General features: G+C 42.8%; 1 protein-coding gene across 2 annotated transcripts; it reads left to right on the forward strand.

Annotated features, from left to right (window-relative positions):
- Positions 1 to 515: 515 nt before the first annotated feature.
- Positions 516 to 5,049, forward strand: LOC123183363 (cytokinin riboside 5'-monophosphate phosphoribohydrolase LOG). 2 transcript variants are annotated; one of them, XM_044596155.1, is made up of 7 exons: positions 536 to 1,028; positions 1,777 to 1,874; positions 2,687 to 2,717; positions 3,300 to 3,399; positions 3,505 to 3,575; positions 4,282 to 4,425; positions 4,570 to 5,049. In XM_044596155.1, the coding sequence occupies exons 1-7, from the start codon at positions 762 to 764 to the stop codon at positions 4,678 to 4,680; spliced, it is 822 nt and encodes a 273-aa protein (XP_044452090.1). In that variant the 5' UTR covers positions 536 to 761; the 3' UTR covers positions 4,681 to 5,049. The 2 variants fall into 2 exon arrangements, with proteins under 2 accessions (XP_044452089.1, XP_044452090.1); XM_044596154.1 differs by having other exon boundaries at positions 516 to 1,028; positions 3,300 to 3,575.
- Positions 5,050 to 23,394: the final 18,345 nt, after the last annotated feature.

Here is a 23,394-nt window from a genome sequence, read left to right on the forward strand (position 1 = left end):
GTAGGTGGGGACATATGTCCCATCATCGAAGGCTCAACAAGGAGACATTTCGCATTTTCTTTTCTTGAGGGGTCGATTAGTGAGATACATTGAACCAATATGGAAGAAAAAAATACATATGTGCACTAGGGGGAAAAAAGTTGCTTGTAGAAGGAAAACATAAAAAGGAAAACAGAAATGGGAGATGAAAACAAAGAATACAGCAGTGAGAAGTTTTTTTTTTGAGCATTAGTACAGACACAAGCACTCATATATACGCGCATACACTCACCCCTATGAACGCACACACGTACACCCTACCCCTATGAGCACCTCCGAGAGACTGAGCCGGCATATCATCTTGAGATTTACGAAGCCACCATAGGCGGCTCGTTGTCGACGGGAACGTCTCCTCCCACTAAGCGCATCGCCGGAAATCCTGAAATAAATCCAGGAATAATACGAGCACCAGGATTTGAATCCTGGTGGGTTGGAGATACCACTGTCCACCTAACCCCTGCGGGGTTGTGGGAGCAAAGCGTGTCCACGAACGAGACAAAGGAAGGAAGGAAGGAACCCAACCCTAGGCCATCCATGGCGGACCCACGCCACGCGCCTATATAGCCTCCCGTCCTCGCAGGGCCGGGCCACCCTCTCCCTCCCCCATCACTCGCCGCGTAGCCTCTCCCACTCCCCTCTGCTCCCTCCCCTCCCCCAACAAATCTCTCGCGCGCCCCGCAGCCGCCGGCACGCACGCACGCGATCGTCACGCCGCGAAGACCATGAGCATCACGGCGGCGGCTGTGGCCGTGGGCCCGCCCGCGTTCGCCATCGGGGCCGCGCCGGCCGCGGAGATGGAGATGAAGCCGGCGCTGGCGCCGCCGGAGCCGAGCCGCGGCGTGGGCGGCATCGGGGAGGACAGCGACGGCGTCCGGGTGGCGGCGGAGGGGCGGGCGTCGCGGTTCCGGCGGATCTGCGTCTACTGCGGCAGCGCCAAGGGGCGCAAGGCCAGCTACCAGGACGCCGCCGTCAACCTCGGCAAGGAGATGGTAACTAACCTTGCCTACGTCCTCCCCCGTTCGCCGCCGCCTTGCTCTCGGCTCGACTCTGTCCGTCGCGGCCTACGGGGTTCGGGTTCTTGCGGGGAAGACAGAAAAGGGGCCTCCTTTCCCGTCGATCTCTCCCCGATTTGGTTGGTCGATTTCGGTTGGGGTCGATCGATCCATGTGGAGGCGCACGATCGGCTCGTTCGTCCGCGCTGGAGGTCATGGCGATGCGCTGGAGGTCATGGGATTGGGGTGCTGCTCGCTAGGTAGGTGGGCCGGGCGTACTGGGTCATGGGGAGCCGAGCCGCACCATTCTTGCATGATCGATCATACGGCGAGCGAGTGTGAGTGCAAGAACACAACGAGAATCATGCCGTTCATGGAGTAGTCATAGGGGAGGAGCGCGTCGTCCGGCTCGCCGGAATCGCCCCCATCCGCCGTAGCCGGCCGGCGGCCATTAATTTTACTTCTTGTCACTTAAATTTCCCCTTGACATTATGGCATCCATGCACCATCATTGCTTGCCATGACCTCACTTGCTTGCCCAAACGCCCAAACAAAACCTGCCATGATTGCTTGCTTCCTTGCATGCACCAAGGTTCAATTCAATTGAATTGGATTCAATGCCATGCCACCACCTGACCTGACCTGCTCCTCTGATGTGAACAACAGACTAGTAGAATTTTCTTTGCAGCACTGTAACTGTAATACATGTGCCTGACTGCTCCGTTGTGTTTGTGTGTGTGTGCAGGTGGAGAGGGGCATAGACCTGGTCTACGGGGGCGGCTCCATCGGCCTCATGGGCCTCGTCTCCCACGCCGTCCACGCCGGCGGCCGCCATGTCATCGGGTGAGCACTCCTCCCATCCCACCATTAACCACCCCCCATCGCACCATCACTATCCACCTCTGCCCGCATTGTCTCCCCGCCCACACGCACCTACACGCGCTGTACCTCTTCTTTCTCCGCTCGGTGCATACACTGCCTTTATGGCCTACTGCCCTTCTTGCTCGGTCTGGGTGCTTTGCTCCTGCCCCCAGACCCTGACCCAGCAGCTCAGCTCAGCTCCCACCTGCCCCAAAAATGGCAGCCTTGTGGAAGCTTTGTGCAGCAGGACTGCAGGAGGGTGCAGCTGGGCTCCATGGCACTGCGCATGCCAGTTGCGTTTTGGGGCAAAGCCATGCCGGTCGCGTCGTGTTTCACAGGAACGGAAGCTCCTTTTCCAATCCTTTTCGAAAGGGCAGATGCTTCCATGCCCTCCATGGCCATGGGGTAGGGAGCTGGGGGCTGGGGCCTCACTGCCTTCCCCAGCTGCAACAAGCAGCTGGGTGACTAGTACTGTATCACATTATTGCCACCTTTAAGTTTATACCGTTTTTTACTAGATCAGAACTATTATTTGTGCAGTGGCTGTATTATATATTTGTATTATGCATTGTCCAGTTCTTGAAAGGCCTGGCTCTGGATATGTGTATGTGTAGATGGATAGATAGCTGTGGCTCTAGGCCTTGCTCAGTTTCTTTAGCTTTACATGGGGAAAGTAAGATCAACCTGTTGCTCTGGTAGTGGTAGTACTACTGCTTGTTTGACTGCTTTGAACTGGAGGAATTAATGTGGCTCTCTCTCATTTGGTCCCCTTTCTTTTTCTTTTTTGCTGCCAGGATCATCCCAAGATCACTCATGCCCAGAGAGGTGAGTCAAAGGCTGCAACCTCTATTTTGTTGCCATTGCATTGCATGGTCTGCTCTCCACTTCTGAACCTTGACTGGGTGTGCAAGCTAGCTGCCAGGATATTTATTGTTCAGCTTCAGCATGATGAATGATGATGCATCACCATATATATATATTTGAATCTAATGTCCAAAACTTGTGTGAATCTTATGTAGTTTGATTTTCTTCTTAATGTAGCTTGATTATATTAAATGCTATTAATACTGCAAGAAATAACTATATATGCAATCTGCACTATACACTCTTAGGCAGATATTTGTGTTTATTATATGGATTAGAAATTAGTTTCCACACCTTTACTGGTTGTAAAGAGGCCTTATCAATCTGTATCTGTTGTGATGACTGTCTTTATTCTGCTTTTCAATACACCTGCAACATGACCTGTACTACTACTACTTAGTCTAGCCTTGATTAATTTTACAGTTAAAATCGTTATTCTTGGAAAATTTAATTAGATGTACTAGTCAATTTTATACTTGGTGTTATTCTCGGAAAATTTCTGAATGCTTGGTTGCTTACAATCCCTGATTCATGCTGCTGTAGGTAACCGGGGATCCTGTAGGGGAAGTTAGAGCTGTTTCTGGCATGCACGAGAGGAAGGCCGAAATGGCTCGGTTTGCTGATGCTTTTATTGCCTTACCAGGTACAAATTCAATAGCCCACTCCAATTCTTCTACAAGTGAGAAAATGTGGAATAAATCATGCATATTTTGTGCTGTAGAGTTTGACAATTCAGTTAATTTGACAGGCGGCTATGGAACCTTGGAGGAGTTGCTTGAAGTGATCACGTGGGCACAACTAGGAATACATAAGAAGCCGGTAAGAAGTAGCTTCTGTTCTTGGTGCTTTTCATACAAAAATCACACAACCCCAATCATCTGGGGATGATGTGCTTGTCTGCATATGTTTTGTCAACCCACACTATTTTAGTATCTAGGTATGAACGCGTTCTTTCTTTATCATAATGTCGATCGTTAGGGCCGTTGTGATCTGATCCTACCACCTTTGTTCACATGTGGCTACTAAATAATTTCACCCTCATGGCAACAAATTATTGTAAAGACTTTAATCAAAGGAGCTATCAGCATCACTTCGAAGGCATGCGATCTGCATTCCCGACTTTAATATTCGCTCCTCTTATAGGATAATCCTGCACACTTTATGAATATTCCCATACAGCTATCAAATCAATGTTCTGGGATCTAAAAAAGACATTTTGTGTCATCTAGAAGAAAGATGTATTGCTGTCTTGCTGTTCAATAATTGCTTAGCAATATAAAATGCTGAGTGTTTGAGGGGATAGACACAACCGTCAGTTCTACATTTATCTTATATCTCTCCTGTCACTATTATTAGATCTTCAGGCCTGCCAAATTTGCTATTTAGTTGTCTGTTGATATCAGATACTATTCTGTGGGTGGGAGTGGATCATTCAGTAATCAACACTGTCGAATCATGCATTGCATTTTTCTGTCGCTACTTGTACTTATTCCTGGTATATGTCTTTTGCGCAATCGCGTATCAGGTCGGTCTGCTGAACGTCGATGGATTCTATGACCCACTGCTGTCGTTCATCGACGTGGCCGTCAACGAAGGCTTCATCACCCAGGAGGCGAGGCAGATCATTATCTCGGCCCCAACAGCCAAGGAGCTAGTCATGAAGCTGGAGGTCAGATCCAAACTCTGTATTTGTCAGTTTATCCCAAATTCTGAAACTGAACTTTCCTTCTGTAATCCATGAAGGTTGGCTGTTTATTTTTGTTGCTTCATTGATAACCTAAACCCTATAACAGTATCCATGTACCTTCTGCAGGACTATGTCCCAGAGTACGAGGTCGGCCTGGTGTGGGAAGACCAGGGCCAGAAACCAAGCAACAGCCTGGTCCCGGAGCCGCTGGAGACCCCCGCAATCACCTCCTCCTGATCGATGGGCCTCGCCTACATCTCAGTTAGGGTTCTAACAACAGGGTCGAGATAGCGGCGCCGCGTATATTTATTCTGTCTTAGATGATAAGTCCTAGCCGACTAAAGGGCGACGAGGGGGCACACTATAGCCTGTGTGCTTGTTTTGGTAGCGTCGATCGACCGATCTCTTGTGTCACTGCTGATGATTGTTTTGGGTGGCATCATTATATTAAGTTAACTAGTGAGTAGTAGCTTCCAACCTGTATGGATTGTTGAATGGGTCACGGTTGGATGGGCAAAGCATGCAGCTAAGCCTCTGAATTGATCCTGCTGTGATCCTGGAACAAGGGTTGACTATATATAAATAGCAGCACATATAGTTTATCAACATGGTCCCTCGTGCTGCATTATGTTGATCCCTCCTGTTTCCAGTGCATTGTCTCTTGTTTCTTGTTAACTGTCAATGCTGTCTCTATCAAAGGCATGGAAGAGATAACAATTCTACTCAACTTTTATTGGTCAAATCATATAACTTCTTTAGAGATTTTTTTTGATGATTTTGGTAATGGCGTCTTCAGTGGTGCTGTTTAAAAATGCTCTTTTTAGTTGACTTTCAAAGATGTTATTTGAAATTTAAAATTGCCTTTTTTTTGTTGAAAAACTGAAAACTGACATTTAAAATTCTTCATCTTTGGCTGGGACACTCAAACCAGTAGCCAGATTGAGCACACATGGGCCCCATCTTATAAGCTCCCTGAGCAGTCTTGATAAACAAACAAAGTTCGCGAGCAGGCCCAGCCCAACTGGGCTCCTTCTGTTTGTTTAAAATAACCACTCTTTTCATCCTGAAAACCCACAAGGCCCAGCCCAACTATGCTCCCACCCCTCAAAAAACTCTTTTCTTCCCCTTCTATATGCGAACGAACTTCTGTATGGAATTCATGTATCTGTTTGGAATTGAACTTATTTGCGTGCCAATGTTTTTTTTAGTGGAGAACCTGTGGTCTTATATATCATAGCGTTTCAGCAATCACAGTGTTCAAAATACATGCTATTAGCACATGCAACCACGCCTTACACAATTTATTACCGCACCCCTCTTTTGCCGAGCAATGTGCCACTTCATCAGAAAGCATGCTATAAGAGTGTAAATATTATATTGTTATTGAGTTGGACAAGAGAGAAAGAGAAACATACTGCAGATTAAGAGTCAGCTGCAGCACAAACTGCAAGAAACTTTATGAGAGTGTAAGACGAGACATGTATTAATAAAGTACCTACATCTCTATAGCTAACTACTATACATGTTGTCTATTAGATGACTATGGATGACATGACAATGAGATATAGCCAACAAATGGCTATATTAACATCCTTGCTCTTAATAGATCGTCGTGCCCATTGTAACTTGAACCCCTCTCACTGGATCCTAGCAACTCCTTCACTTCCTCGGTAAGCGGACCATATACCGACCTGTTTATTTCCTCCTTCGCCAGGCTCCTAGCAATACCTTGATTATCAGTCTTCTACATAACCATAGAAGGTCCCATCTTGATTGCCAGCTGAGAATGGCACTGAGACAAAATGGCACACTCTGGCCATGAAGCGCCCTTGGTGATAACGAAGGACCACACCGCCTCCTTCGTAGGATATTTTGGAGCCAATGTTAATGAAAAATCCACAGCGCTGTATATTTTGAAGTGAAGAGAGTGTAACAAATAATCGGGCGTGCTCTCTAAGAGAAATCTCATAGGGTAAATCTGCCGGGCCACATGGAAAATTAATGGCTATCCGAAGGTTTAGTGGTATACGCCAACGCTTCCAAAAGGAATTTTTTTTTAACATGCTCGATGTACCTCACAGTTTATATCCTCCAAAATGGGATACTCACATAACTTAAAAAATAAAAATAATAATTATATTAACCGCGCTGGATGTACATCACAGATTCACAATTTATATCCTTCCAAAATGAGATACTCCCGATAACTTAAACACAAAACCAGAGGAATAATTTATCTCTCAAACCATTTACCGGAACGCAACAGGAAGACCCATTTACTTCGTTTGTCGACAATATTTTAAAAAGTACACTAGCTAGTAAGAAACACATAAATTATGTAATAATAATAATAATAATAATAATAATAATATTATTATTATTATTATTACAATTGAAAAAGTACATCTATTGGAACAATCTCTACTAACTTCAATTCCCATTTTATGCGATCAATACAATAAGTTGTTGGGGTTTTTATCATTTATGCCACCAGTTGTATCCCACTACTCAATTTTGCCATTAGAAATTACAGCCGCTCAAAAATGCCATAGATTCGTGAGATGCTTACTTAAAAATGCCATTAGATAAATAAAAAATGCCATCGTTCCGTTAGATGGTTGCTAAAAAATGCCATTAGACATTGTTATTTTCATGTCAAACTTGTTGACCATCCAATATGACAAAAAAAAGCTAGACCCACATTTTAGTTCTCTCTATCTCACAATGATAAGTGTGGCCCCACTTGTGAGGAGTAAGTAAGCGAATAATTTTACAGGAAAATAAGAACGATCTTGGGATCAAGTGGGCCCCACACTTTATTGTAGTGAGATAGAGGGAGAGCTGACATGTTGGTTCATAGGTATTTATGCCATTATAACATGTCAAAAGAGATCACAATAATGATGTCCAGTGGCATTTTTGAGCATGTGTGTAACGAAGCAATGGCATTTTTTAGCAGTTGAAATTCCTAGTGGCGAAACTGAGTAGTGGGACACAACTGGTGGCATAAATGATAAAAACCCCTTGTTGTAACACAGAAGAACTGTTACATTTTGTCTAATGAACTGAATAAAACAGAATAAAACATACCAGTGCCCCTTATCGAGGAGTCAATCAAGTTACTTAAGAACAATGTGCCAAGAAACTAACAAAAAAGTGGCAAGTTGATTTAATTCCACCGAGAGGGCAACACGTGTGACATGATCACCACTACAAGACGTAATATTCGAGAAAATGATCAAGAGTTTGTGACTAATATAGGAGAATATTGGTACATAATACTCCCTCCGTCCTAAAATTCTTGTCTTAGACTTGTCTAGATACGGATGTATATCAAGTCACGTTTTAGCATTAGATATATCCATATCTAGACAAATGTAAGACAAGAATCTTAGGACGGAGGGAGTAGCATTAAGTGCTTCCAGGTAAGTCCCTCATCCAACATGGAGCGTATGTGCAAGCCACAAGCTTCTTGGCAGATATGTGTGCCGTCTTGCCTAAATATTGAATCTTCGACCTATTTAAATGGTATGCTACTATTTTATTGGACCAACAGAACAAGGCAATTTCTTTGTAAGGATGAAAGCCAAGACACTCATAATGAGAAGAGTTGTCGTCGGATTTTTGAGGCCAGTCTGCAGTGCCAATCATGTTTTCATCGTCAGAGTCCCATTCAAAATCATCTTTCGATAGGGCTTCGTTGTTAGCGTCTCCGAGTTTAAGGCTAGCGACATTTTTCAACAACAAACGCTTATCCATTTGACGACGCGATTGTAAGATCCACGGTCCATCTTCAACATGCACGCTTGAATATTTTGTCACCGCTGGCTGAAGATTGATTTCATTCTTCAGCACCCATTCCATCTGGCCACAAGATTCGTCAAGGAACCAAATTTCACATTTGGATATTCCATGATTCAATGCACAATATACCCCTTTCACTGACTTTCCTAGACGAGGTAGTCCTTAATTTGTTTCCTCTCGGAAATTTAATTACTTGGTAGCCCACGCATCATTTGTAAGAAAAACAAAATGAGACTATGAACGGTGGATGGGGGAGTGAGTACAAATACCTCAAAATGAAACCATATATGCGAGGCATTGCCAGTAGGCTGAGTGGAACAAATACAAGGCCTCCCCTTGTCGCACAAAAGGCCTCTCCTTCCAGCACATACAAACTTTTTGACGAGAAGACGCGGATAATGTATGAAGGCGGTGGCCATTCGGCCGTGTTAACTGGTACGTGATCCGAAGTATCAGGGATCAACAACACACACTTTGTAACGCGGTGACACCGTGGGATCGTACGCTGGTACGCGATGTAGCGGTTGCCACGGTGCACGTGCACGGTACAGGGGGCAAAGATGATGCCATTGCAGCTGTTGTACATGGGCCAGGCCGGACCACCGCTTTTTGCCATCGAGGTATCCGAGACGGCCGGTGATGTCGCGCACCGTCGAGCGGCGAGCGAAGAGCCTCGGGGCCTGCGTGTCCGTCGTCCAGTAGATTATTCCGTCGAGCGAGAGCGGGAGCAGGTCGGCGCGTAGGAGGCGGTGATCATCGACGATGGCGTGCCAGGCCTTGCAGACGCAGCAGGAGGCGGCGAGGCTTCGTGGCGGGAGACGGCAGACGATGTGGTCCAAATATCCTCCATCTGTTGCCAAGATCCGGTCGATCGGCCGGCGGCGGTCGAGGACGACGAGGAGGTGTTAGGTGTTGGAAATATAAGCAATTTATCGAATGATTTTATTGACAGAAATACTAGATAAAGCATGACTAATATAGCAAACATAAAACAAGACATGCAATTCGACAGAGAGAAGTAAATAGCATCTGTATATATGAGCTAGAACCGAACACATCTAAAACAGACAGTAGAGCAAGAAGTTGTGACAGAACCTCTAAAAAAAAGAGTATGTGAACGTACGGAACAGGAGCAGATGCACCGATCTTGGGGTCGGTGTCCTCGCCAGCCATGTCGTCGAGGAGGTTGTCGACGTCGGGGAAAAAGTCGTCGTCGGAGTCCGGGGCGTCCATGACGAAGAAGTCAGTAGTCGCGCTGAGCGCTCCCCAAAAACCTTATCACCCTTCTCCCGTACAGGACTCAAAAGGTGCAGTTTCGGAGGCCTACTGTCCCGACTCGCGGTGCACGCCGCAAGCCGGGATGAGGAAGACAGCAACAGCTCAGAGATTGGAACCGGTGGCGAGAGGAAGGAGAAGTTCTCGTGCGTCTCTCTGAGAGGAGCGACCTCCCTTTTATAGGCGCAAGAGAAGGAGGCGAGAGGCTGCGCCGGGAGCTGAAGGGAATGCGGGAGACGAAACGAACAGGCAGCAGCCGAAGGGTGCAGCGTTCGTATTCAATATCCACTACAGCAAAAACTTTCTAGCTCCCGAGTGACCTTTCGTATACCCTAGTGCGTGGCAAAAATTTAGATATCGGCTCATTCTCGCAACCCGCGGCGCGTCGTGACGAGGCGTGGCGGGCGGCGGAGGAGCGCGCGTGGATATCCCTCTTATTTTCATCCTCATAGAAGTGGGGAAAGAACCTCCCTTATAAGGAGGTCCAACTCCCACTAAACTAGCTATGTGGGACTAAACTTTAGTAAGTATCCCTTGCCTTGCACAAAGGGGCTAAGTGGGCCTCTAGGATTCATTTAGGAATTTCTGAATAGTTATTGGGCTGTCCCAAAGTAGACTAAATTCCAGCAATCCCCCACCAGATCCCAGAGGCACACAGAAATTTGCCTTTGTTTCCAAAACACTGTTTTATATATCGGTATTGCAGTGGAGACTGTTAAGTTGAACTTCCACCTAGAACTCTATGCTACACTAGTAGGCAACTTGAACAGTGCACTGGGCCTTGAACTGCAAGTTTTCTGCGAATCTAGCTTCACACAAAGCCTTGACCGATACTAGGCTACCGTGGGTCTTCCCCGCGGGTGGAGCTTATGCGTCATACTCTGTGACCTTTCATGAGTTTACTAGAGAGAACCCTATTCTCATAGATTGCGACGTTTGACAATCAGACTCATATAGGTGTGTTCTTCAAAAGATGTTCTGCCGGACAACATCTTTTGCTTAAATGAGCCACTTAGAACACATTAAGATATACATCAACCTGCCATGCAGATTTAGGAGAGTATTGCATCTTCATGGAGTGGTATTGTTAACAGTAAGGATACTCTCCTCTCAGTTGACCAACTACTTGTCTTCCACATCTAATTCACGGGATCTCCGATCACATAGACTAGGTTACCACTGTGAACAACTCATATTGTGGGTCTCATACCCATCTCCCTCGATGCATTATCTATCACATTACGTGATAGACCCTTAGTAAAAGGATCTGCCAGATTTTTAGACGTTTGGATATAATCCAATGCAATAACTTCAGAGTTTTTTATTTTACTGACAGACTTTAACCTTCTCTGAATGTGTCTTGATGACTTCATGTTATCCTTTGAGCTGCTCACTTTCGTGATCACAGTTTGATTGTCGCAGTTCATAAGGACACCCGGTACATGTTTCTCAACAACCGGCAAGTCATTCAAGAGCCGACAAAGCCAATCTGCTTCAACCGTAGCTGTATCTAGTGCTGTGAGTTCTGCTTCCATTGCTGACCTCGTTAAGATGGTCTGCTTGCAAGACTTCCAAGAAACAGCGCCACCTCCATGAGTAAATACATATCCGCTCGTGGCCTTTATCTCATCAGCATTTGAGATCCAGTTTGAGTCATTATACCCTTCAAGCACATTTGGGTGCCCAGTGTAGTGAATTACATAATTCACAGTGCCTTTCAAATGACGCAAAACTCTCTCTAGAGCTTTCCAATGCACATCTCCTGGTTTTGAAACAAACTGACTCAGTTTGCTAATAGCAAAAGAGATGTCAGGTCTTGTAGCACTGGCTAAGTACATAAGCAGGCCAATAATCTGAGAATACTTCAATTGATCTCTAGCAATTCTTCCATTCTTTCGAAGCAGCACGCTAGCATCATATGGTGTTGGAGAGGGCTTGCAGTCACTATAGTACATGTGTGAATACAGAGACAAACAGAGTGTCACTAGTATGCCTCTACTTGACTAGCTCGTTAATCAAAGATGGTTAAGTTTCCTAGCCATAGACAAAGAGTTGTCATTTGATGAATGGGATCACATCATTAGAGAATGATGTGATTGAATTGACCCATCCATTAGCTTATGTCGTCAACATACAAGCAAAGGATAACTCCCTCGCCCCCACCATGGCGATAGTACACATATTTGTCAGCTTCGTTTACAACAAAGCTTGCAGTTGTTAAAGTTCTTTTGAACTTCTCATGCCACTGTTTGGGTGCTTGCTTGAGTCCATACAAAGACTTCAGCAACTTGCACACTTTATTTTCCTGACCATCTAGTACAAACCCATCTGGTTGTTCCATATAAATTTCCTTGTCCAACTCTCCATTAAGAAAAGTAGTCTTAACATCCATTTGATGAACGAGAAGACCATGTGAGGCAGCTAGTGAAAGTAGAACTCGAATAGTGGTCAGTCGAGCCACAGGTGAGTAAGTATCAAAGAAGTCTTCACCTTCCTTTTGGGTATAACCCTTAGCCACGAGCCGAGCCTTGTACTTTTCAATAGTACCATCAGGCCTAAGCTTCTTCTTGAATACCCATTTGCACCCTATAGGTTTGCACCCGTAAGGACGATCAGTTATCTCCCAAGTTTCATTCGCCAAGATGGAATCCATCTCGCTACGAACCGCTTCCTTCCAGTAGTCAACATCATCAGATGCATAAGCCTCTAAAATAGAACTAGGAGTGTCATCTATGAGATACACAAGAAAATCATCACCAAACGACTTTGCAGTCCTCTGTCACTTGCTCCTAGTAGGAACTTCATTGTTCTCCTCCACAGAACTTTCAAAGTGTTCCATCGAAATGGCAGGTTCGGTAATTGTAACTTGTTCCTGATTCGATGAATTAGGCATCTCTTGATTAGATGAGGTAGCCATATCCTTCATGGGAAAGATACCTTCGAAGAAAGTCGCATCATTCGACTCCATGATCGTACCGACATGCATGTCAGGTACCTCAGATTTTACAATCAAGAATCTATAACCAATGCTATGAAAATCATATCCCAGGAAAACACAATCCACGGTCTTTGGTCCAAGCTTGCGCATCTTTGGAATTTGCACATTGATTTTCGCCAAACAACCCCAGGTTCGTAGATAAGAGAGTTTTAATCTTTTCTTCTCCCATTCCTCGAATGGAGTTATCTCTTTATTCTTTGTGGGAACTCGGTTTAGGACATGACATGCAGTCAATATCGCCTCCCCCCACCATGCCTTGGAAAGACCCGATGTGTCTAACATGGCGTTAACCAAATCTGTTAGAATATGGTTCTTTCTTTCGGCCACCCCATTTGACTGAGGTGAATAGGGAGGCGTCCTCTCATGGATTATACCATGTTCTGCACAAAAAGCATCAAATTCATTGGAAAAATACTCTCCACCACGGTCGAACCTAAGCCTCTTGAATTTCGATCAAGTTGGTTTTTCACTTCAGCTTTATAGATCTTGAAAAAGTTCAAAGCCTCATCCTTAGATTTCAGAAGATACACATGGCAGTATCTAGTGGAGTCGTCAATTAACGTCATGAAATATTTCTTTCCACCTTTTGTCAAAACACCATTCATTTCACATAGATCTGAATGTATGAGCTCTAGTGGTGCAAGATTTCTCGTTTCCGCAGTCGTGTGAGACTTACGAGGTTGCTTAGCTTGCACACAAACTTGACATTTAGATCCCTTGACAGTGGTGAAACTAGGGATTAAGTTCAACTTCGCTAGTCGTGACATGCAACCAAAGTTAACATGACAAAAACGTGAATGCCACACATTTGATTCACTATTGTTGCAAACATGATTAACAACTTTATTGCAAATGTCTGATAAGGATAAACGAAATAGGGCTCCTGACTCATAGCCTTTACCAACAAAGGTTCTATACTTGGATATTACAAATTTATTCGACTCAAAGACAAGCTTATAGCCATCTCTACACAGAAGAGATCCGCTAACAAGATTTTATTGACAGAGGGGACATAATGCACGTTCTTCAGTCGCACGATCTTCCCCGAAGTAAACTTCAGATCGACCGTGCCAACACCACGAACAGAAGCACTTGAACCGTTGCCCATCAGCACGGTTGAAGTCCCTGCGGCCTGATAAGACGAAAACATGGAAATATCACCGCATACATGCACATTAGCACCCGTGTCAATCAACCAATCAGGAGAATGACATGCTGAAAGAATAGTGGGAAATATACCATACCCAGCGTCCTTCATGTCAGTGTCTCCAATGACAACATTAGCGGTCTTGCAGCCTTTCCCAGGATGACACTTGTCATAGCGATTAGGGCAACTAGGAGCCCAATGATCAGGATCCCCACACACATGACAAACACCTTTCTTCTTGTCATTCTTCTTCTGGAAGTTTGTGTGCTGCACAGCCTTGTTCTTCCTATCAAACTTTGCTTTACCATCAAACTTGCCCTTGTTCTTGAACTTGTGGGGCTGGAAGTTCTTCTTCTGTACCAGATTGGCACTAGATCCTCCCTCAATACCTCTAGCACGTGTGTCCTTTGCTCTCGCCTTTTCTTCGACATCAAGAGTACAAATGAGATCCGGAACGGAAAACTCCTGTCTCTTATGCTTCAGTAAGGTAGCAAAGTTCCTCCACGAAGGAGGAAGCTTAGTGATGATACCTCCGGCAACAAACTTATCCGGTAGCATACAGTTGAAGTGCTCAAGTTCTCTAGCAAATGACTGTATCTCATGAGCTTGCTCAACCACGGAGCGCTCTTCAGTCATCCTGTAATCATAGAATTGCTCCATGATGTACAACTCAGTTCCGGCATCCGAGACCCCAAACTTGGCCTCGAGTGCGTCCCACATATCTTTTCCATTATCAATTAATGCATAAGCATCAACTATGTTCTCACCAAAACACTCAAGAGAGCAGCCTTAAACAGAGTATCCATTTTCTGAAAAGCTTGTGCCTGTTGAGCATCAAGCTCTCCTTCAGGTTTGCCAAGAGTGGCGTCATAGCAACTCATGGTTTGAAACCATAAGACGGCTCTCACGCGCCACCTCTTATAGTGGATACCCTCAAACATAGGAGGTCTCATGGAAGCAGCAGAACCACTTGGGGTAAATTGCCTATAATAAGGTTTTTGGAGAGCGCTCAGCTCGACTACTGACTTCTTCGTCACGGACGCCCACTAGTAGGAAAAGGGGCTTTTACCCCGGTTCATAAGGGCCTTTAGTCCCGGTTCAGGAACCGGGACTAAAGGGTCGTTACTAATGCCCTAGCCCTTTAGTCCCGGTTCTTACACGAACCGGGACTAAAGGCCGTCCACGTGGCCGGTGCGGGGAGCCCAGGCAGGAGGGCCTTTGGTCCCGGTTGGTGCCACCAACCGGGACCAATAGGCATCCACGCGTCAGCACCTGGCAGGAGCTGAGGTTTTTGTTTTTTTTGAAAGGGGGGGGGTTTGGGGGTTTTGGGGGGTTACTTTAGGTTGTTATTAGGTAGCTATTAGAGAGAAGTGTCCTCTCTTATATCTCCGTGCTTGGTTTACCAACGCTACGTACTGCTATGCCTAAACATGGCTTAGATTGAAGTGAAGGCAACATGTGGTGCATGTCGAAAGTAATACTAATCCGGACTTGATCAAGTTTGGATTGTACTACTTTCGACACGCACCACATGCATGTTGCCTTCACTTCAATCCAATCCATGTTCATTTCACCCGCTGATATATAATAACTCTTCATGCACGCATCATGCATCATCATATATAATAACAAGTCCTACTAATCATCATCATACAACTTCTACTCGTTATTAATAACAAGTCATACGATCATCATCCTCACAGTCATCGAACCAACCCTACTTAATTGTTCTTAGCACATGATCATCAGTATTAGGTAGGACCGAAATACCCTCTTTAAGGTAAAATAGCATAAAACAATATAGACCCTGACTCTCCATTATGGAGAATGGAGATCATCCTGTCTCCAATTCTTGCGCCTCGCTTCCTTTTGCTTCCAAGAAGCTCCTTGCGACTGTCCATACATTTTTTCCATTCTTTGATTTGCATGTCTCCACTTCTTTTAGAAATCCGGTATGGACAGTTGAGATTCGTAGGATGACCTGGTTGTATATTCAAAACATCAAGCCTACCATTCTGATACATGAAATGAGGCACACAATCCTCTGGGATTATCTGTTGAAAAACATAGTAATAACTTCATAGTTAGCAATGATAATGCACTAGTTTTAGAACTATGCAAAATATGCACGGATGTCGTAATAGTAAGAAATCTTACCAGGGTATCTCCATAGTAGTTACCGTAGTTCAACACGTGCACTAGTGGCACGTATGGAGGACCATAATGATGAGGAGTTTGATTGTAGATATTGTAATTCTCAATATCAGTACAAAATCCGACCAGATGAGTTTTCTCCTTATAAGTTAACTCAGAGCCATCGGTGTAGTAGGTTCTGTCTACCATGTTCCGCACATTGTTTGAACAATCAAAATAAGCTGTCAATGAAAATAAGCTGTCAACTATTTTGAAATGAACAATATAAATTAGCTAATAACTATGTTTGAGAAACTCACATAGCGGTAGAATTGGAGGCGTATCAACAAGGACCCAAATGTCCATATTGTCTTGCTCGATGTCAGGATCACCAAGATCCATGGTGACAAGCATACCCTCATCAAAACCATACATCTTGCAAAATGCTTCCCAATTTTTGCAACCAAAATGGGTTACGCTCTCAGAATTATACAGCTTTACTTCAAAATCTATATCATGGTGGGTCCTTAGGTGAATTTTCTTTGTTTCCATACTTTCATGGTCTTCAAAACCCATCCTCTCCAAGACGTAGCGTCTTGCATGGCATAGGATAAGCTAGCCGAATTGTAAAAGATGAAAAGTACACGTTGAAATAGTTGAAGTCGTGCTTAATTACGAAAAAATAACACTTGTCGTCGTTGCGTACCGTTTCAACATCGAACGTCTCCTCCAGCTTAATACTGAAGCGCCGATCTTCGTCCAGGTGAGGCCTGTCGCACTGACCTCGGTCGTCGTGGCACCAGTCGCACTCCCCCGGGAGACTTTCGTCGTCCGAGTACGACATTTCCTATGTTCATATATAATTCAAATATTAAACATCTACAATTAAATATATGTACTAAAAAACCTAAGTTGGATCATTATTATTCATCACGGGTTGACTATCGGTTTGTCGAGTCTTTTCTTGAAAACTCTCAGCTCACGTGGTGTATACATTCGACCGTTGGTGATGGTCGCTCCTCCCTTTGTCCCCGTGTGCATTACACCAAAATGTCTAGCTAGCACACGGGAACAAAGGAGAAGCGACCCCCACGACAACAGTCGGGATTCTTCGTCCTCTCATATATATATGGTGGAACTCTCCCTCACTGATTCCTCTCTGACATTTGCGACCGTCGGTGATGGTAGCTCCTCCTTTCGTTCTCGAGTGCATTGCACCAAATTGTCTAGCACACGGGAACGAAGGAGAAGCTACCCCCACGACAACAGTCGGGATTTTTCGTCCTCTCATATATGGTGGAGACTCGACAGACTTACAGTCAACCCGAAATATCGTTTAATTATCTTTCTAAAAGAGGATTTGGCTGGTCTCACCTCGATGTCGGAGGGGGCGGTGACGGGGACGACGGCGGGGATGATGGAGGGGCCGGTGGGGCTCCTAGATTTCTGCGAAAACAAAAACCCTATAAGCTATCAACTAATCATAGTGCTCTCCAATTTTAGCATTCAAAGTAGGATCGGAGTAGTTTTCCACTTTGAGCATTCAATAAGCAAAATCAAATCACAAAATAAAGTAGTATTCAAATTAGGATGCATTCAATTATAAGCAAAACTACATCATCTCCATACGTCCGTACATCGCCGAATATTATCATTAATACACCTCGAATACTATCATACATATAGCATCGCTAGTACAGCTAGAACAGTAGCGCCCAACGGGTATCGGCGCGGGCGGTGGACACCCAAAGGGACGGAACCATCACAGGATCATAGCTCCAGTGAGATCCCTGAAGAACCTGCCAAGTATTGTCGAACCTGCCCTCCAACGCAACCATGTAGCGACGGACGTGCTGGTCCTCCTCGCTGACACGGTGACGTACCACCTCCGCGGTGTCCGGAAGCCTCGGCACCGTCACTGGCCCACGCGAGCGCCACCAAACAAGGATCGGGTCAACGACGGGCTGGTTCCTCATCAACCTACGCCCACCGGAAGGTAGCACCTCCCAAAACCAGCCCGGCGGAGCCTAGTCCCGGACATGGCCCCTCTGATCAAGCTGGCCTCCTCCGCCGTTATTTTTCTAACTAATTCTATTAAACACTTTCTAAGTAGTACTTACTAAAAGTTATCGGGGAGGGGGGTACATATATCGACAACGACATACCCGATAAAAAATAAGAAGAGGAAGAAGACGAAAAAAAGAGGAGAAGAAGAAAGGAATAGAGGAGGAGATCGAAGAAAAAAATAAAAAAAAGAGGAGAAGAAGAAGGAATAGAGGAGAAGAAGAAAAAAATAGAATAATATATTATTCTATTTCTTCTTCTACTCTTTTTTTTCTTCTTTTTCATCTTCTTGTTTATTTCTCCTCTACTTCCTCTCCTCTTCTTCTTATTCTTCTTCTTCTTCTCCTTCTTCCTCTTCTTATTTTCCTTTTTTCTCTCCTTCTTTTTCTTCTAAATATGAACATACATAAATGACTTTTAAATATGAAAAATCTAAACTACACATCTAAATTAATACATCTAAATTACAAATGAACTCTGAAAAGGTTGAAAGTTGGCATGATATCATCATTTCATCCACATAGCATGTGCAAGAAAGTTGAGAGGGTTACGGCAAAAACTGGATGCATTTTGTGTACAAAACGGACAATCTCTTTCAAAGTATCAGGATTTCATCCGGAAACTCGTGTGTTACAAAGGGATTTTATTTTTTAAACCTTATTTGAACTCCTGACTTTTTGTGTGTTCAAAATGCACCATTCGAAGCCACATCATCATTTTTCAATCCTTTCTGACTTTATTTGTTATTTTTCATGCATTTACTAATTATTTTGAGCTATAAGACCCTAAAATTGAAAAGCATTTCAAATGAACTCTGAAAAGGTTGAAAGTTGGCATGATATCATCATTTCATCCGCATAGCATGTGCAAGAAAGTTGAGAGGGTTACGGCAAAAACTGGATGCACTTCGTGTACAAAACGGACAATCTCTTTCAAAGTATCAGGATTTCATCCGGAAACTCGTGTGTTACAAAGGGATTTCATTTTTTAAACCTTATTTGAACTCCTGACTTTTTGTGTGTTCAAAATGCACCATTCAAAGCCACATCATCATTTTTCAATCCTTTCTGACTTCATTTGTTATTTTTCATACATTTACTAATTATTTTGAGCTATAAGACCCTAAAATTGAAAAGCATTTCAAATGAACTCCGAAAAGGTTGAAAGTTGGCATGATATCATCATTTCATCCACATAGCATGTGCAAGAAAGTTGAGAGGGTTACGGCAAAAACTGGATGCACTTCGTGTACAAAACGGACAATCTCTTTCAAAGTATCAGGATTTCATCCGGAAACTCGTCTGTTACAAAGGGATTACATTTTTTAAAACTTATTTGAACTCCTGACTTTTTGTGTGTTCAAAATGCACCATTCAAAGCCACATCATCATTTGTCAATCCTTTCTGACTTCATTTGTATTTTTCATGCATTTACTAATTATTTTGAGCTATAAGACCCTAAAATTGAAAAGCATTTCAAATGAACTCTGAAAAGGTTGAAAGTTGGCATGATATCATCATTTCATCCACATAGCATGTGCAAGAAAGTTGAGAGGGTTACGGCAAAAACTGGATGCACTTCGTGTACAAAACGGACAATCTCTTTCAAAGTATCAGGATTTCATCCGGAAACTCGTGTGTTACAAAGGGATTTCATTTTTTAAACCTTATTTGAACTCCTGACTTTTTGTGTGTTCAAAATGCACCATTCAAAGCCACGTCATCATTTTTCAATCCTTTCTGACTTTATTTGTTATTTTTCATGCATTTACTAATTATTTTGAGCTATAAGACCCTAAAAGTGAAAAGCATTTCAAATGAACTCTGAAAAGGTTTTCTTTCTACTTACAACAAAAAACTTATTTATTTTATTTCTAATTACTTATGTCTTTTACTTTAATTATTTTATTTTTATTTATTTTACTGCTGCTATTTTTATTTATTTTACTTGCTGCTATTTTTACTTAATTAATTAAGGTTTATTTATTGTAGTTACTATAGTTTATTTTATTTTATTTTATTAAGGTTTATTTAGTTTTATTTATTTTATTAAGGTTTATTTATTTTATAAATATAAAAAATGAACATAGATGCACTTATAGAGAAAATTAAACCTAAATTCATACTAAATTTATATGAAATTTACTATGAATTTAAGTCAAATTTCCTGTATAAGGGCATCTATTTTCACTTTAATAGAAGCTCAACAAGGCATAGAGGGACGGGCTTATAAACTGGTGTGAGCGCCCTTCGGTTGGCGAGGTGGGACTAAACACTGGCCGCAACTAGGACCAGCCCTTTAGTCCCGGTTTGTGGTATGAACCGGGACTAAAGGGTGGTGGGCCAGGAGCGTGGCCTATTGTTCCCGGTTTGTACCACCAACCGGGACCAAAGGGTCCATACGAACCGGGACCAATGCCCACAAGGCCCCGGCCGGCCCCCTGGGCTCACGAACCGGGACCAATGCTCACATTAGTCCCGGTTCGTGACTGAACCGGGGCTAATGTGAAAACTGCCCTGTGACCTAAGCCCTGTTTTCTACTAGTGGCCCCGGACTCCGACGACTTCTTTCCCGACGTCGACAACCTCCTCGACGACATGGCTGGCGAGGACACCGACCCCAAGATCGGTGCATCTGCTCCCGTTCCGTACGTTCACATACTCTTTCTATTAGAGGTTCTGTCACAACTTCTTGCTCTACTGTCTGTTCTAGATGTGTTCGGTTCTAGTTCATATATACAAATGCTATTTACCTTCTCTCTGTCGAACTGCATGTCTTGTTTTATCTCTGCTATATTAGTCATGCTTTATCTAGTATTTCTGTCAATAAAATCATTCGGTAAATTGCTTATATTTCCAACATTAAGATGATGGTGCGAGATTAGGGCTTTGCGATGGATGGACTTTTTGTTGCTAAAATAGTCCCCGACTCGTACACGTTTGTGTGCCACGTGGAACAGAACAAAACGGAACTTCTGAAATCTGAATGAACTGAATCGAACACACGCACGGAAGTGTGTTCTACTCCATAAAGTTTCATGGGTAAAACTCGTTTCAGTCACTGCGGTTACATGCTTGCATGCATGCATATGCAAGCTGACCAATCCATCGCAAGGCAAAACGTGCAACGTGCAAGTGCAAATGGTCCTAAAAAGGCAGCATAATTAACGAACCGAATTGAGTTGGGGCTAGGGCAACACATCCCGTAAACACCAATACAAATACGTGGATCAATGGAACATCGATCTGTTGGACGTGGCATTCACTGGTCGGTAACGGAGAGCTGACGAAGCCATGAGTGAACATATCGGTGTGCTGCACCTGACGGGGTGTACGGTCTGGTGTGTGCTGCTATTTCATGGGTATATCTTTTTCGTTAGTAAAAAGGGCTAGCAACACACTTCATCTATAACAGATAATTTTTTTTTTGCGGATGATCTATAACAGATAATGTTAGCAACACACTTCGTAAAAATGCAATTGGACTGTACGCTCTATTTCTTTATTTATTATTCTTTTCTATTTCGTTATCTTTACATTTTATTTTCAATTTTTAAATTCTTTTAGGTAAATTACACGAGCGGAAAAAATAAATGTTCACGTACATCAAGGAAATGATCATGGATATAAAAAAGTTAACGTGTATTAAAAATATAGTATATGTGTGTTAAAAAATGTTAATCATGTTAAAAATCAAGGCATATTTAAAATCATTTTTATCATGCACTAAAAATTATTCATAGCGTAATTCAAACTTGTCTATCATGTAGCATACAAAGGTTCATCATATGTTATCACTTTCTACGGCTACATGAACAATTTTCTTAAATGTGTGAACACTTTCTAAAAGGGTCTTTTACATCTGTGTCCCTAACTGGAACCCACTACCCGTATTTGACTCTAATTTCGAAGCCTACTCAAATTTGCCCCTCTTCCGTTATGTACACTTATAGAAATGCCCTTTTGTTCCGTTACTGTCCGGTCAAAGCCGGTCAAAGGGCTTTGACCTTCCTAAAAAAATAGCAAAAAAATATAAAAAATCTGAAATTTTGTGGGATCAAAGATACTCAGGTTCGCAAGATGCGTGCAATTTTTCGTGTTGTTTGGACATTCCAGGAGCTCGTGGCAAAGAAATAAATAAATATGAACGCATGTGAACAGTAAATTCAAAAAAATAGCAAGAACATTTCAAAAAAAATATGAAAACTTTTGGCATCAAAGAGGCTCGGGTCCACAAGCTGCGTGCATTTTTTTTGTTTGGACACGGTAGGAGCTCGTGGAGAAAAAAAACAAAATTTGGCTCAGGGAAAACTTTGGAAAAAGTGACTATTTTGTTTTTTTTTTCACTAGAGCTCCTCGCATGTTATTTGATAACAAAAACTTGCAAGCACCTTCTGCTCCCAAGCCTCTTTGATGCCAAAAAAATTCATATTGTTTTGATTTTTTTGCTATTTTATTTCAAATTTACTGTCCACAAGCGTACATATTAACTGTTTTTCCTCGCCAGGAGCTCTTGGAATGTCCAAATAGCACAAACATTTGCATGCACCTTGCGCAGATGAGTATCTTCAATCCCACATAATTTCAGAATTTTTTGATTTTTTTGCTATTTTTTTCGAGACGGTCAAAGCCCTTTGACCGGATGGTAACGACGCATAAGGGCATTTCTATAAGGGCGCCTAACGGTAGAGGGGCAAAGCAGGCTTCGAAACTAGGGGCAAATCTGAGTAGGTGGTTCAAGTTAGAGGCAGAAATGCAAATGGCCCTTTCTAAAAAGTCTTCATTGTGTATTAAAAAATTGTTCATCAGAAATTTTTAAAACAGTTCCTCATGTATTTATAAGTTTCATTTCGTTAAAAAAATCATAGTATAATTAAAAACCTTTAACCATATATTGAAAAGTGTTAATTAGGTATTTAAAATGTTCAACATGTATTTAAAAAAATCACCATGCATTGAAAAAGTGCATGATATATCTTTAAAAACATCATGTACTAAAATATAACCACATGTATTAAAAATTTATTCGTTGCGTGTTATAATGTGATCATATACGTATCATAAAATGTTTGTATTTTCTCGGGAAAGAAACAGAAAAAAATCATGTGTTTAACAAATGATCATGGTGCATGTAATAGTTTCAATCTAGAGTGCACAAAATGTTCAACATATTTAAAAAATCCTTCACCTTGCATTTAGAGTGTGTTTGACATGTTTTAAGTAAAAGTGTGTTCAAACAGTTTCACCATGTATTTTGAAAATGGCAGCTTGTATCTTAGGAAATGTTCAGCACACTTAAAAAATATTCACCATGTATTAGTAAAATATTTGACATGTCTTCTAAAAATGTTCAATGTGCATTTAAAAAATACCGCCTTATATTTACAAAATGAAAAACAGTTGGGCATGCAAGTGTAAAAATTAATTTTCATCAGAGCAAGGTGTTCTGCTTTGGGAAGGCCAAAGACGAGGAACACACTTACAGACAATTGTTCGGATGTGAATTAGGTGCTTTACCATTCAGTTACTT

The sequence above is a fragment of the Triticum aestivum genome, chromosome 1D (assembly GCF_018294505.1).
Source record: "Triticum aestivum cultivar Chinese Spring chromosome 1D, IWGSC CS RefSeq v2.1, whole genome shotgun sequence".
NCBI classification, from domain to species: Eukaryota; Viridiplantae; Streptophyta; class Magnoliopsida; order Poales; family Poaceae; genus Triticum; species Triticum aestivum.

Excerpts from the sequence above, each read along its gene's own strand:
- LOC123183363 (XM_044596154.1), top strand. The coding sequence starts at position 762 with ATGAGCATCACGGCGGCGGCTGTGGCCGTGGGCCCGCCCGCGTTCGCC. Across the intron at positions 1,875-2,686 it reads GGCGGCCGCCATGTCATCGG|GATCATCCCAAGATCACTCA; the intron begins GTGAGCACTCCT and ends TTTTGCTGCCAG. Across the intron at positions 3,576-4,281 it reads TAGGAATACATAAGAAGCCG|GTCGGTCTGCTGAACGTCGA; the intron begins GTAAGAAGTAGC and ends ATCGCGTATCAG.